This window comes from Myzus persicae, unplaced genomic scaffold (assembly GCF_001856785.1).
Source record: "Myzus persicae strain clone G006 unplaced genomic scaffold, MPER_G0061.0, whole genome shotgun sequence".
NCBI classification, from domain to species: Eukaryota; Metazoa; Arthropoda; class Insecta; order Hemiptera; family Aphididae; genus Myzus; species Myzus persicae.
The window spans coordinates 129,563-144,717 of NW_019104039.1; the positions used below are offsets into that span (position 1 = coordinate 129,563).

Here is a 15,155-nt window from a genome sequence, read left to right on the forward strand (position 1 = left end):
CTAATAGACTAATATTATAAATTACAATGTTTGATTAATGAGCAATGATAGGTAAGTTATGAATTTATGAAAATCCTTAAAAATTGAAAAAATAAAAGTACCTATGTCTCGTAAGTCGTAACCAGATAAATCGACTTTGGAATTTTTCATAAAAAATAATCGGAATGATGACAGAATTATTTTAAAGACATAATTTATCGTATAGGTAACGCAATATGCCAAAGTACCATATTATTTTACGTATCATATACGATAGGTACACCTAAGACTCGAATGCCGCTATAATGGCCCACTAAAAATAAAAAATACCTAGCTGACTTATGTGATAATTATGTAGAGAAGGCATACCTAGTAAAGAGTCATTATAGAGAAGACGAGAAGTACCTATTATTTATTGTCTTTATATAGTTCGTAGCACGGTCGTATATTTAGGAGTTAGTGTTAGGACTTATAAACTGATATTTTGAAATACACAGATATATACGATATACCTACATTATAGTTATATATCATTCTGGCATCTGTGATTAAATATTTATCTTTGTGGTATATTATCGCAAGATTATGTAAAATAAAGTAAATTGTATTCTTTCTAATTACAATTTATAATTTATATAATCGTATAAAATCGTGGTTCGTGATGATAATTATTCATGGTGATAACGCAACAATGATAACTGTGATAACAATTTTCATTTGAAAAACGCTACAAACACGTGAAAATACAAATTGATAATAAAATACTTAAATGTATCATTCTTCTGTCATTTGTAGACTAGTTTCGAATATGGTTTGTATTAAATTTGAACGTGTTTGAATTTAGCATTTAACTCAGCCATCGATAAGTGTATTATTTTGAACAATAATTCAATCAAATAACAATATATTTTGAAATTATTTTATTTCATTCACTACGGTCGTGTATTAATCGTAAGTACTACTCAGGATTTTTATATTTGGTTATAAAATGTTTATTTTCAACGTTCAGAACTATACATTTTCTAGTTATTTTGTCTACAAATGAAATTATTTGATCGTTGTAGCTACGGTGCTAATACGTGCTTTAATTTTACAGATATATCATGTCTAATGAGTACACAGTTGGAGCATTGTGCGAATTGATTGCATCTGATAAAAATATAAAGAAAACAAAAAAAGGTATTTATGTGTGTATTATTTAAAGTAATAATAATATTAATTTTTGATAATACTACAACCTAACTAGCCTTGTAAGCTACATGCTTGAATTACATTACCTACAGTAAATTATAATTCTAATACATTGCAAAAATCTTTATTTGTATTTACTATGTAATTAATTATCAGCTAAATATTAAGATAAATGTCATCAGTAGAGCGCGGATTTGTATTTAAAAACACAAAATATGTAAATCACAAAAATATATTCATACATTACATGGTCTTGGAAAAATAATGATGGTAACGCTGGGAGTGGGAACTAAATGCAGAGAGAATCATAGGAGATTGAAATTTATTCAGGCCATCCACTATCTAACAAGTAACAACTATAAATCACCAAAAAAATGTTCTCACTACTCCCGTACATCATGTTTCTTATTATTTTTAGAACATAAAAAACTTCTCAAAAACTAATATAATTTATAATAATATTAATACTTTCAGTAATGTCAAAGTATCTTAAATCATTATAGGTTTTTTTCTATTTTGTTTAACATAGAAGTAACAATGTATTAATATAACACTAATACTTGAAAAATAAAATTAATTTTGTTCAAATTAACGTGATATTAATTTATTACTAATTATATAGATATCGTGTTTTAATGGTTTGAGTATAGAAGGTAATAAGTTACAAATACATTTATAATAAATGCATATATAATCAAAACAATAAAATATTAAAAATTATATAATAAAAAACAGAAAAAAACTGATAACCTACCTATAAAAAGATTTATATGTTTATTGCTACACGGGTAAAAATATTTTAGTAGTCGTTTAGATTTCTTACCAACTGCATTTATGTAACAAAATTTTTATCTAATTCAAAGAGAATTTTATTTTTATGGTCATAAGCATAAAATATTTAAGATATTCATTGGTTATTCCTTAGTCTGTTAAAATAGGTTAACATTTGCTATATCTATTAAATGATTTATTTCTCTAGTGACTATTTGTTGTTGTTTGTTCTTTTGTTCTTCTATTCAGTATATTTCATGTTTTTGAATACATATTTAAAACAAAATAACAACATTTATAGTTTTGCTTTTTCATTACATTAAAATGTGCATCTTTAACATTGGAAAATGACCTTAAAATCTTGTTAGGTTTAGGACACCATGACTAATCTATATTTTAGTTTAGTATTTTGTGCTTATACATCTAATACTATCAAGTCAGATAATTTAGACTGGTCAGTAATAACCTTAGATCATATACAATGGATGGAGCAATTTCCATATAATTCCCATATGTAAACAATTTAAAGTACATATAACCACCGAGTCTGACATTAATAATTGTGTGATGTGCGCATGGGCGAAGCTAGTCGTCGTATATTTAGTTGTTGATCCCTGATTGATAAATGTGCCGCGGTTAGCCTTGCGCAGGCGCACATCAAACATCAATGTCAGAGACTCGTCATTTATATGTGCTTTAATACATTGTGTTATGGCTCAGTCCATAGGATATGATCTAAGGTAATAACTTTAAAAAATCAACAGGTAAAAATTGCAAATCATATATACATTGTATAATATCAATACAGTCCCTTTATCTATAAATTGACCAACATTATAACTTTAATATATGTACAATAATGTTTTACACTTTAGATAAAAAGAAGAAAAAGAATGTCGAAAATCAACTACAATCTGAAACAAATTTGAATGATTCATCTAAAAATGAAATTGTAGAAAAACCAAAGAAGAGAAAATCAAAGGAAAATTCAAATGAACAATCAATAAAAAAGATAAAAAAAAAATTGAATTCTCAACAGATTGAAGCTGTTGACATACAACCAGGAATAGCTAATGGAAAAATTAAAAAAACTAATAGTCAAGAATCTTCTGTGTCAGTAAGCAGTGATTCAAATCTAGTTGATGGTGACATAAACCCAGGTGTTATGAATGCGTCCAAAACTTTTGAAAAAAAATTTAAAAAAAAGAAAAACAAAAAATCAAAGGATAATTCAACTACACCTAATGATAAAACAAGAAGAATTGAAAAAAAATTAACTACGACTGACTACTCATCGTAAGTAATTTGTTACAACTAAAAAAATTATATAATTCATATTTACGATAAATCTTTTAGGGATATAAAATCTTCTGAGGATTATACTGAAAAAGAATCAAGAACTGTGTTTGTTGGCAATGTTCCAGTAAATGTTAAGATGTCAGCAATAAAAAATTTATTCAAAAAGTTTGGGGAAGTAGAAACTACTAGATTAAGAAGTGTTGCTGTCAAAAATCTAGAAGTGCCTAAACGTGTATCTATAATGAAAGGTGATTTTCATCCACAGAGAGATACTGCTAATGTTTATGTACGTTTCAAAACCATCGAACAGGCACAAAAAGCATTGGTTTTAAATGCTACCCAGTTTGAAGGACATACAATAAGAGTAGATATGGCTTTAAATACAGGTCATAAGCAGAATATGAAAAAAGGAATATTTATTGGAAATCTTCCCTATAGTGAGTGTTATTTAATTAAATTTTTCAGTTTATTAACTTCTTTGAAGTACTTTTCTATTAATAAATACATAGTCTTAACATCCACATAGCTATACCTATAGGTTTTGAAGTTTATTATTTTGATTTGGAACTGTGTAGTTGTTTGGTTTTATCACTATTTTCATTGAGACTATTATTATAAGATAATGAAAATTAATATAAAAAGCAAGAAAAAGAATAATACTCATTATTATATTAAACTTAGACTGTGGATTTATAAGCTCTAAAAAGTAAAAAGTGTCAAAATATTCCATGGTATAAAATGCAATCAAAATTGTGAGAATATACAAGAAAATAACTTGAAAAAGTACAATACTGTAAAATATTCAAATAATTGTTGTATTATATTTTTGAGTTTTGTCAAAATATGCAGTTATATGCAAAACAAAATTGCCATAAAAATTGTATAAAAATCCACATTTTAATTATAATATTAGTAAAAATGTTAAGACTTAAACCACATCATGCATTTATGACATGAGCTGCAGTTTAGCAACTCATGTTAAAGATAAAAATGTAAACATTTTAAACAATCTGATAAGAATTTTAAAAAAAAAATTGCTCTGTTTAGTGTATATTTGTATATGTAAAAATATTTACTTTTTTGAAGGTATTCAGGAAGATGAAATATGGGACTATTTTAAAGATTGTGGAACAATATCAGCTGTGCGTATAGTCCGTGATAATGCAACAGGCGTGAGCAAAGGTTTTGGATATGTAGATTTTGAAGTGAGTATTTTTTTAAGTATGCTTACCCTATTTGTATACCTAAATTATGCATATGTTCAAATTCTGATTTTTAAAATTTTTAAATACACATGAAGACTATATTTTCCAATCCTTGAGATATTTTGCACCACTTAAAGATCATCCCATGACATTGCAAATTTCTGTATTTTTTTTCAAATAGAAACCCTATTTACTAAACTTTTTTTTTTTTGAAAATTGTATTCATCTAAATTGAAATTCAAAAGAGTAGTTTTTGAATCATATAACTTTGTGTATTAAGAATAATATGTCTATGGTAATTGGTCAAGTTGATATTGGGGCGTACATGTTTTGAAAAAGTTAGTAATTACTAATTAATATAGATTTATCAATATAAATAATTTGTATAGTTAATAAAATATGTAGTTTTAATTTTTATAAAACCATTTGTAAGGGTTGTTGTCCTTGGTATAAACATTTTAATAATTCGGGAACTACTCATTAGTATTTTGATTTAGATACATCTGATATTTCAAGTAAACCATCTAAATAATTTTCAGTGGAAAAAGGTGGTTCTTTTTTGAAAAATAGAAGTTTGTATTGCCACATGACACTGCTTGAGTAGCACAAAAAATATCAGATGTTTGAAAATATGGTTTAAGCCTGCATTAGGTATATTTAAATATTCTAAAAGTCAGAATGTGAATAAATGTATTATTAAAGGAAAAAGGGGGTTAACATATTTAAAAAATCACCCTGGTGTGTTGTTAGAACTAAAATATTAATCATCATTGATTATGTGTTGTATAATATACAGTCGTTTGTCCCATATTAAATAAATATCTTAGCCGACCTTATATTAGAATAAATGTTGAATATTTTATAAGTTAAAAAAATGAATCACTCAATACAAGTGTGCTATATTTTTGGGAAAATAAAAAAAGTTGAATTAAATGCTGTAATCCTGAAATTTAGTCAATTTTAGGTTTAAACCATAATCAATGTATTAAAATACTAAGGAAGAAATGACCCATCCATATTTGGTAAAAATAATAAGGGTCATTATTCAAAAAACTCAAGTTGTATGTACTGTGCATGCCCACACCAAAGTGGTAAACAATTTGAAATTTTCTCAAATGTGGTGTATCTCCTAGCTATTACAGCAAACCGTATTTTATTTTAAGGTCATCAGGCTAAAATATTTAGTGGTTGCATTGTGGACACATTGTATATACTGAATGATATTATGTATTATGTTTAATTATCTACATTTTATTTAAAATTGTGTGAAAAATATTTACAGTCGATTTCAGATAGATTAGCGTGACAGCACTTATCAGTAAATGCAGCTCAAACTAGTTGCGTTTTGGTCATTATACGCTGGGTTATGCATTTATTTGTATATTAATAATAAACTCTGTACTTGTTATAAAACAAAGTCAAACAGAATATTTTCTTTTAAATTAATAATATAATATCAGTTTTAAAAATATTCTGTAACAATTATTGTTGGTTTGTTTTAATGTTTAGTAATAACATCCAATTACGGCGGACCCCTGGTTTACCTAATATCTCTACCGTGCCAATCTAGCTGACTCGTACTGTACTAAAAGTTGCATTTAATGAAAATATCAACAGCTTTTAACTCTGAATTGATAATAAAAATGATTATTTTAAAATTTATTCAAATTGATTTGTTATATTTAGTTAATGTGTTTTTCATTACAGACTAAAGAATCTGTTGAGTTAGCTATGCAAATAAAAGGGAAAAAGGTTCAAAATAGAGAAATTCGCATTAAAAGGATTGAAACGAAAAAAAATACTAATAAGGTGTTCAACCAAAGACCGTCACCATATTTAAAAAGGACCAAACCTATAGGTAAAAGTGGTCAAAACTTCCAAGGAGAAATAATGAAACCAAAAATGAATAAAAAGGTAATGATTTATTTATAAAATTCAAATTGTAAATCATATGGTAAGAATCGTTACCAGCTCAGCATGATTAATTAATTAATACATTACGAGAGATTGATTTTTTGATAAATAGATTTTTAAATTCTAGTATTTTCTTTTGGTATAGACAATTTTACATCTGAATTGGTTAATTATACACCAGATATATTATGTTTACATTATTATTGTGAATTTAGCAAGTAATATATATTAAACCCTTAATATATTTTTTTAATTTATAAATTAATTTTTAAATTTAATATCCATTAACCATACCCCATTTCATTCTTATTTGAATATTTTTAATGCATACCTACTTTACTCTATTCAGAATAAAAGGTTACTGCTTTGCTCACTCACAACTAAATTTAGTCTTCAGACCTCCACCGATGACAGCCAGTAAATAGTAGTAATGATGTGCGCAGTCACAGGATGTTTTTTTCTGCTTCCAGCTTTTTCTTTTATTTTGAATATAGTGTATTATTACAAACATAATTAAAAAAATTTCAAAATCAATAGGTACATAAATCGATTCCTATATTGTCGTGTAATGCATGTATATATTTATGGTTGACTTTTTTTTAAGAATACTCATAAAATTATGTAATATTAATACATTTTTTTCCGTTTATTTTAGAAACAAAAACCAACAAAAACTGATTTAATGAGAAAGAAGATTGCTAAAAAATTAAATGTTTAATCTAATTTGTATTGACTAATAAAATTTTTTAAATTTACAAAAGCATAATTATTTATATTGAACATTTTTTTAACTAGTTGAATTGAAGATAAGTCGATTTTAATTAATACATGGATAGATTTGTAATATGCTAATGATATCTTATTTTATACTTAATAATGACTATAATACGTATAGGTATTATTGAAACGTATTATATGAAGTAGTTTTAGGCTGTGCCTTAAATTGGTCTACCGTTCTGCAACTAAAAACAGTAATAGTTCACTATTGAGTAATAAAAAAGACTGTGGCCTGATACAAATTCTTCAATGATCTCCACTTACTTCAACACAAGGTTATTTATTGCACTAAAAAGTATAAGTGGATCTAGGTATTGTGGTTAAACTAGGATGTTTTAATCATCTTAATTTACTTACCCATCACTTAAATGATATAACATTGAACATCAAAATGTGTTGAATTTAATAATGAATATCAACAACATTATAATATGTTGTATCTAATATACAGTTCGAATATAGCAAGTATTACATAAACATTTTTGACTTTAAGATGAAGTTTGAGATGTTGTATTTAGAATCTTTACACTAATAACTTCAGTGTAAAATAAATCATCCAAATGTTGTGACTTATCAAAATGTAGTTTTTCCTTCATAGTAAGTCTTGGACATTATGTTACTCTTGTAATGTCAAGCAATAAAAATTAAAAATAATTGTTTTAAAAGATTAATTTAAATGTTTTAACTTTTTTTTAACTTTTAAATTTTTATTAGTAATTATTATATTAGTCATATACTTGTATTACTACTGTACTTACCAATTATTTGTAATTTATGAATAATTGCTAGTCGCTATGTTGAAGTTACCTGTTCATTTCCTGAATATTGTCAGTAATTGTGTCATAAGCTGAAATAATGGTGAATACACTAATGAATACTTGGCAAATATACTAGTATGATACGAAACACTTAATATCAAATAACTTGCTTTTATGATAATTGATGTACTATCAGGGCCGAAATAAGGTGAAATCTGATGGTACGCATGATCTTCTAGGCACCTTAAAAGAGGACAAAGCACAAGAATAAGTTTTTTAATTTAAAAGAATGTTCAATTCTAAGAATAATGGTTTAGGTTTAACGTTTATAACCCATTATTCAATAAGTTATGAGAAATTGAAAAACATAATTTGACCAGCTTGCAGTAATTGCTTATCTTATACCTGTACATTTTACTTGCTTTAAACATTAATTTACCTGCTTTTTAAGTATATTTGTATTTTTGTCGTGTTTTCATGTATTGAAAATGTTAGTAGAATAAGAATATCTTTCTTAAGTGTTTTATCTATAGTTTTTTTGAAATATTTAAAAAATGTAAATTAAAATTGAAAATAAATGGACACACTGCCTATATACAACATTAAATATACAAAAATATCTTCTCTTTTAGTATTTTTAATACTAAAAAAAGAAAACAAATGTTGAATGGGAATTCTGATACTTCTATTGTCTTTAGCTCAAAACATCACATGTTAAGTAAAGACATATTTCTGCTTAAGTCAAACATAAAAAAAAAATTAAAAAATTAAAAAACACACATTATTGTAAAATCAATACATTCATCGTTCCACTCAGAATCTAAAATAATATGTTTATGTTGGTAGATCATTGTGTAAGGTGACTTTGTGACTTAGGTAGCGCAACTTTTACGAGCGTAAGATGGGTGATTATTTCAAGCCCATCCAAATGATGGGTCACAAGGTTATTATAGGTATCCCAATATCTGCTCAAGTAATATTATACTTTAGATTCTGAGAGGAGCGATGAATGTATTAATTTTACAATGATGTGTGTTTTTATATTTATTTATCATCACGGTTTCAGGCAGTAAAAGTGATTCAATTTTTTTCAACAACAACTTTTTTGGTAGGAAAGTGAATTTTTTCCCTATAGTTTTCAAAAGTGACAGTAAAAACAAATAAAAAATTATGGAAAAACAGGAATTTCACCCAAAACTAGTTTAAGAAAAAATCGATTTTGGTTATTAGTGTACCTCAAAATATTTTGACTTGTGTTGAACTCTATAGGCATATGAACATTTTGATTATATAATTTTTTTTTAAACTTCCGTTCATAAAAATTTTTTCGCTCTTTCAAAAAACTTGTAAATGTAATACGAGGTTCCTCGTAAGTTGTTGTTAGTAGAAATTTAAAAAAAAGTTGAGAGTAAATACACAATTATTTTTTACGAGCATTTTAACTTAGAATTTTGACAAAATTCGTAAAAATCACGAAAATTAGCAACTTTTAGGGGTAAGAAATTCATAAAAAATTTTCTTTTGACATTTAAAATTTAAAAATGTAATACAAAATTTATCAAAAAGAATGTTACTACTGGAAAGTCAAATTACCTTTTTAAGAGTGTTTGAAACTGAAATTTGTATAACATTGGACTGATCGATTTCTCATGAAGGTAGCGATTTACTTATTTTGTTGTAATTCAAAAACAAATTACTACGGACACTTGAAAATTACATTTTATGCTTATTTCATCAATTCGTATCCTTGATAAAATATACAAAATATTTTGACTCGTTTGAAGCTGTTTAAGGTCATTTTCAATTTTCTTTTTTTTTCTATGTCAATAAAATTGTATTGGTTTTGTCAAAAAGCATGAAAAATTAATACAAAACTTTTGATGTATTGTTACATTGTTACAATAGCAGTTGAAAAATATTAAAAATACATAAGCACTATTTTGTTTTATAAGTATATAAGGTTCAAATTTTGACAAAATTTATCAAATTGAAAATGTACAAATTATTTTGTAGTTAAATATTTATAAAATGTTCAATTTATATAGCTAAGGATTGCAAATTTAAAACTAGGTTCCACAAGCAGTTTTTTCCGTAAATAAAAAATCTAAAAAATATATGAATACAGTTATTTTTATAGACATTTTAAGTTCAAATTTGGACAAAATGTCATATTAACACAAAGAATAACGTTTGTCAGTTTTGTGCAATTCGGTTCTAAAACAACCCAATTTTATACAGGTATATTTAATATTTTTCCAGCTTCACTGATAGTTTAAGAATATTATTATGAATTATATTAATTTAACTTACCAGTTACTATATTAATTATAAGCAGGGCTAGGGATTTATATGCAACAGCGTGTTTTTTTTTTTGCGACTTCTGATTATTGATTTTGTCAGTAATGTCCACGAATCGCCTCATGATGAAATAAACGATGGTGCTTTTATTTTACATGTTTTTGCATATTATTGCATAATGCATATATTGAATACAATTAATACTATTGCATATTTCGATTTTAAGAATGCGAAAAATGCATGTTTTATAGTATATTTCGTAATTAATAATAATACTTCGTATTTAATTCTAACCCTGCTGATTAAAGTATAAAAGGAACTTGATTTTTTTGTCAAACATAAATTTTGTTTTTATAAATACAATCTTATGGTACAATAGGTACCTATACGGGCTATACGATAAAAGTTTGAATAGTTTGACAGAGAAAGATAAACGTTAAAACAATCGCCGATCATTCATTTTCGAAAATTTAAAAAAAAATATATGGTCATAGCATGTAACACTTGTAGGTAGTGAATGTGAATTATAAATTTTATTTCTCAATTATACTATATTATACTATTTCAATACATAAATATTTTTTTGTAACTATATTTTTGTGCTTATCTTATAAAAATTTGAATGCATATTTTTGCATATTTTGGTAAATAAAATGCATATTTTACAATTTTTTATTGCATACAAATCCTAGCTCTGATAATAATAGTAATAAGTTATAACCAGTGGTCGAAATGGGAGGGGGGATGACATCCCTCTACTTTTTTGTATTTACATTTTTCATCCCTCTACTTATTTAACTTATTTTGTCTAGAATAACGCATTCCTTCTAAGACTTGTGTTTTAAAATGAAATAATTATTATGATTTTTATATTTATACCTATGTATAAGAAAACTTTTTATTTTTCGTATAGGTCGTTTCGTAGAGTTTCGAACGGTAGCGCCTTTTATAATAATAATAATAATAAAAACTAATATATTTTTTTATATTACATATTATATTGTTCGTATTAATTACAATTTACAAATTTAACTTTATAATCTAAAATTTCCACAGAAAAATATTATAAACAAAATGTGAACTATAAAAAAAAATACTATACAAGGTATGAAGAATGTTATGATGATATCAGGAAATCTGAATTGTAAGGCATCCCTCCACTAATCTTGAGCCATTTTGATCACTGGTTATAACAAAAAAATATATTCCTACACTGACATACCGTCTTTGCTCAGAATCATTTTTCATGTACAATGATATCTTATGATCCATTGCAGCGACTTTCTAGACACCTAATGTACAGTAGAGCGACATCCACTTATCAACTTTTTTTTTTTAAATTGGATTTTGACAAAATCATTTTTAGTAGTTTTGACTACAATGGTTTAGCATTTAATAATAAATTTAAGACATTTTTTTTAATGTTTTGTGCTCTTTTGAATGTTTTTTTATTATCTTATTAAACACGTGTATTTACACAAATGTCTATTAAATACCTACCTACTACAGCTATATTATCAAAGTATTTAGAAGTTAAAATATTGAACTACAGTATTTTTAAAGTATTAAAATATATATTGACAATATAAACTTTTTAAACAATATTTTTTCTTCTAGCTTTTGTTATAGCAAAATCATAAATTAATGAATCCATAATTAACTTCAATGCCTATTGAATAAAGCTAATGCATTAAGACAATACTTTGTCATTGCTAATTTCATGTAATTTTTTACTCTTTTTTGAACAGAAAATAAACACTCAACAGTACAATTGACCACAGCAGTACACAAATATATTCACATTACTATTTCTAAATTTGGAAGCACTTTTTCCAGAGTGTTCTCTTTGACACATTTTAACATCAGACATACTGACAATATATTATAATTTTCCTCTAAATTTGTTTGTGTTAAAATGTATTCTCTAATCTCTTAAGTGTAAACATTTAGCTTTGAGTATCTTAGACATTTTTTTAGTCAAGTCATGACAAGTTTATTTTATATCATGAACACTATATCTTTTTATAACATCAGAATACAACCATATATTTCGAGAACTGATAAATGCTGTATATACTGATAATTACTACTGATATATGCTTCAAATCTTATATTCAACTGAGTCTTTAACTAATCAATTATTACAAAATAAATGGTAGTTTTGTAGTTCTGTTTTGCATCATGTTTAAACTGTTCTGATATTTTATTCATCAAATACTACCTAAAAAATGAAATAAAATTTTTACCTACATAAAATGGTATTATTTTTAAATTTTAAGTACCTATATAATTATTTAAAAACCAAATTTTCGACAGTGTACTTTTAATTTAAAGTATTTAGGATCTACTTCATAAAAACTCAATTTTCTTATATGTATTACAATATTATTATAAATAGCTATTATTATATATTATCACATAATAATTAAGAAAAAATTATGAAACAAATAGATAATTACTTACTTGTCTCTTTTTTTTTTCATTCAAATATGATAAACAATTAGCTAGTTCCACAGCATTTTTTTTCAAAATAATCAAATTGGTATCTTATAAGATTTAAATATTCTCCCAATGACACAATTTAATTACTACACCAAGATCAATATTTATAGAACTTTTTTATTTACTTCATTAAACCATAATAAAAGTTAAATTAAAATATTAAAATCAACATTAAGTGATTACAAGCAGACTTAAACCTAGTAAGTATTGAGTTCTCACCAAACAAAAATACAATTTTAATTTTAATAGGTATCAAGAAAAAAAAATTAAATTAAATTTGGGATGCTACACATAGGACTCTTCACTTGATATTCTTGTTGCTCTAGGCAAATATCTGTTTACGTGACAGGTATGGAAGTTACCAGTGACGTGCTCATCTTTTTTGAAAAGGGGGGTGGATATGAATTTTTGACTATTCTCAGACCACGTTATAGATACATTCATTGCTTTAAGATATATTTTATATGACAATATAAGCCATGGTATATACATAAGCCTGCATGACATGCATTTTTACTTGTTTAATGTTTTGAAAATCTGTTTATATTTTGTTGTCAAATTTTATATTAACAAAAACACCCATTACATGTCATATTCAGTCTAAGTTAAAAGTACCTATATTATGTACCTATGTACCTTTTTAAATATTTGGTCAATGATAACACATATGGCTTTGAATTTGTGAAGGAAGACTTGAAAATAGTCATGAACACTTTAATTAGTACGTAAAAATAATAAAATAATAAGAAAACTAGAGTAAAAATAATTAATTTTTTTGTTTATAACCAGGGCTCGTAAGATCATGCACTAAAAAAAGCACAAATAAGCACGCATTCATGCACTAAAAATTGGCAAAATATGCATTAAAATATGCGCTAAAAAGTTCGAAAATATGCATTTAAATGCCCTTACATTTTTAAATTATGCACTCAAAATATGCATTATGTAAAATATTTATGAGCACATTTTAAAATAATAAGAATATATCCATTAATTTTAAAAGTATTTTATTCCTTTTAATTTTTATATATTTAACAATCAAAATTAATAAAATGAATACTTGTGAAGTTCATATAATCATATGGATTTGTCATCTTTATTAATATTAATTAGGTAGTCATTTTTTGTCTGATTTTTGTACACCATTATCCTGCACCTACAATGAAAATGTTTGGAATGAAATATTAGTTATTTGACATTTTCACGACTCGTACAGTTAAACAACTCATCGACGACTGGCGTGTGCAAGAAAACTATATTGTACCAGTGTACAAAATTGTAGATGCGGATTGGTAAGAAACATTGCACAGGTATCATTTCGACGAGGGACTATACACGGCGGAGGATGGTAGTGGTAGCTATAAAATTGTTTCCGTGGTACTTAGTAAAACGCATAAAATCTAAATAAGGAAAAACTAGAAAAGTAAGTAGTCACACGAAAATAAAAATAAATCAAAACACTATCATTTAGTAAACGGGAAAATAAATAAGAAACAAGAAACATTTCGAATATTTTTCTAAACAATTTTTTTATGAAATAATATGCCCTATAAACTCTAAAAAAAACGATTATATGCCAAATATGCCTTTACACCCAAAACATGCAAAAACATGCAATATTAAACTTCATATTATTATTTCTATTGTTATGAAACGGATTTGTATCTCAGTTAGCATATTTTTCTGTGTAGCAAAAAAAAACATGCAAATGCATGAACTCACGAGCCCTAGTTATAACACAAACAAAGATTGCAGCAAAGCTGCATTGGGTTGTTTTATAGAAAATAGATGGAGGGGCTTCAGCCTCGTATAATATTTGTAAAATTCGATAAGCCAACTTTTTACTTTTATCGAAGAGCATTAAAGTCAATGGTTTTTTTTAGAGATAGGATGCTCTTAGTATTTTGTTTATTTTATAGTGATATCAATATAAGTAATCTCTCTCTCTGCAGTATTCAATCTAATGATTGGTTTGCAGCAATTTCCATGCTTCTCTATCACTAGCTTTTCTCTTCAATTCATGGTATGAGTTACACCCTTGATCTTCCATTATCTGGCTTATGTATTGCAATCTTGGTCTTCCCCTATGGTTTTTTCCGTCGAATACACCTTCTAAGATTAGTAATAGCAGCCCATAATGTCTTAAAATATGACCTATTAATTCGTTTCGTCTTTTCTGTATACAATAAGTATATAAGTAATATAAATGAGTATATCTATCCTCAATGCTAGTAAGACGTTCAGTTTTTGAGTTTTTAAGAAATAAAATATATTCAACCAACAATGAAAAAAAAAAATTATTCCACTTGCACTGTAGTGTGTAGATTACATACTGTACACAGCACAATATTACTTATAGAAAATAGTTTAAGAAATACTGGTCACACATCAACAAAGAAAATGAGTATAATCCATAATTCATTATTTTTATTTTAATACAAATTATAAAGGTACCTTTATG

At 25.9% G+C, this 15,155-nt stretch overlaps 1 protein-coding gene across 1 annotated transcript; it reads left to right on the plus strand.

The window, feature by feature from the left end:
• The first annotated feature begins 719 nt into the window (after positions 1–719).
• On the plus strand, positions 720–7,125 carry LOC111037899 (RNA-binding protein 34). The gene is made up of 7 exons (XM_022320743.1): positions 720–930; positions 1,076–1,158; positions 2,817–3,237; positions 3,298–3,677; positions 4,327–4,445; positions 6,153–6,359; positions 7,015–7,125. The coding sequence occupies exons 2-7, from the start codon at positions 1,083–1,085 to the stop codon at positions 7,075–7,077; spliced, it is 1,266 nt and encodes a 421-aa protein (XP_022176435.1). The 5' UTR covers positions 720–930; positions 1,076–1,082; the 3' UTR covers positions 7,078–7,125.
• The last annotated feature ends 8,030 nt before the right edge of the window (positions 7,126–15,155 follow it).

Excerpts from the sequence above, each read along its gene's own strand:
- LOC111037899 (XM_022320743.1), top strand. The coding sequence starts at position 1,083 with ATGTCTAATGAGTACACAGTTGGAGCATTGTGCGAATTGATTGCATCT. Across the intron at positions 3,238-3,297 it reads ACTACGACTGACTACTCATC|GGATATAAAATCTTCTGAGG; the intron begins GTAAGTAATTTG and ends TAAATCTTTTAG. Across the intron at positions 4,446-6,152 it reads TTGGATATGTAGATTTTGAA|ACTAAAGAATCTGTTGAGTT; the intron begins GTGAGTATTTTT and ends TTTTCATTACAG.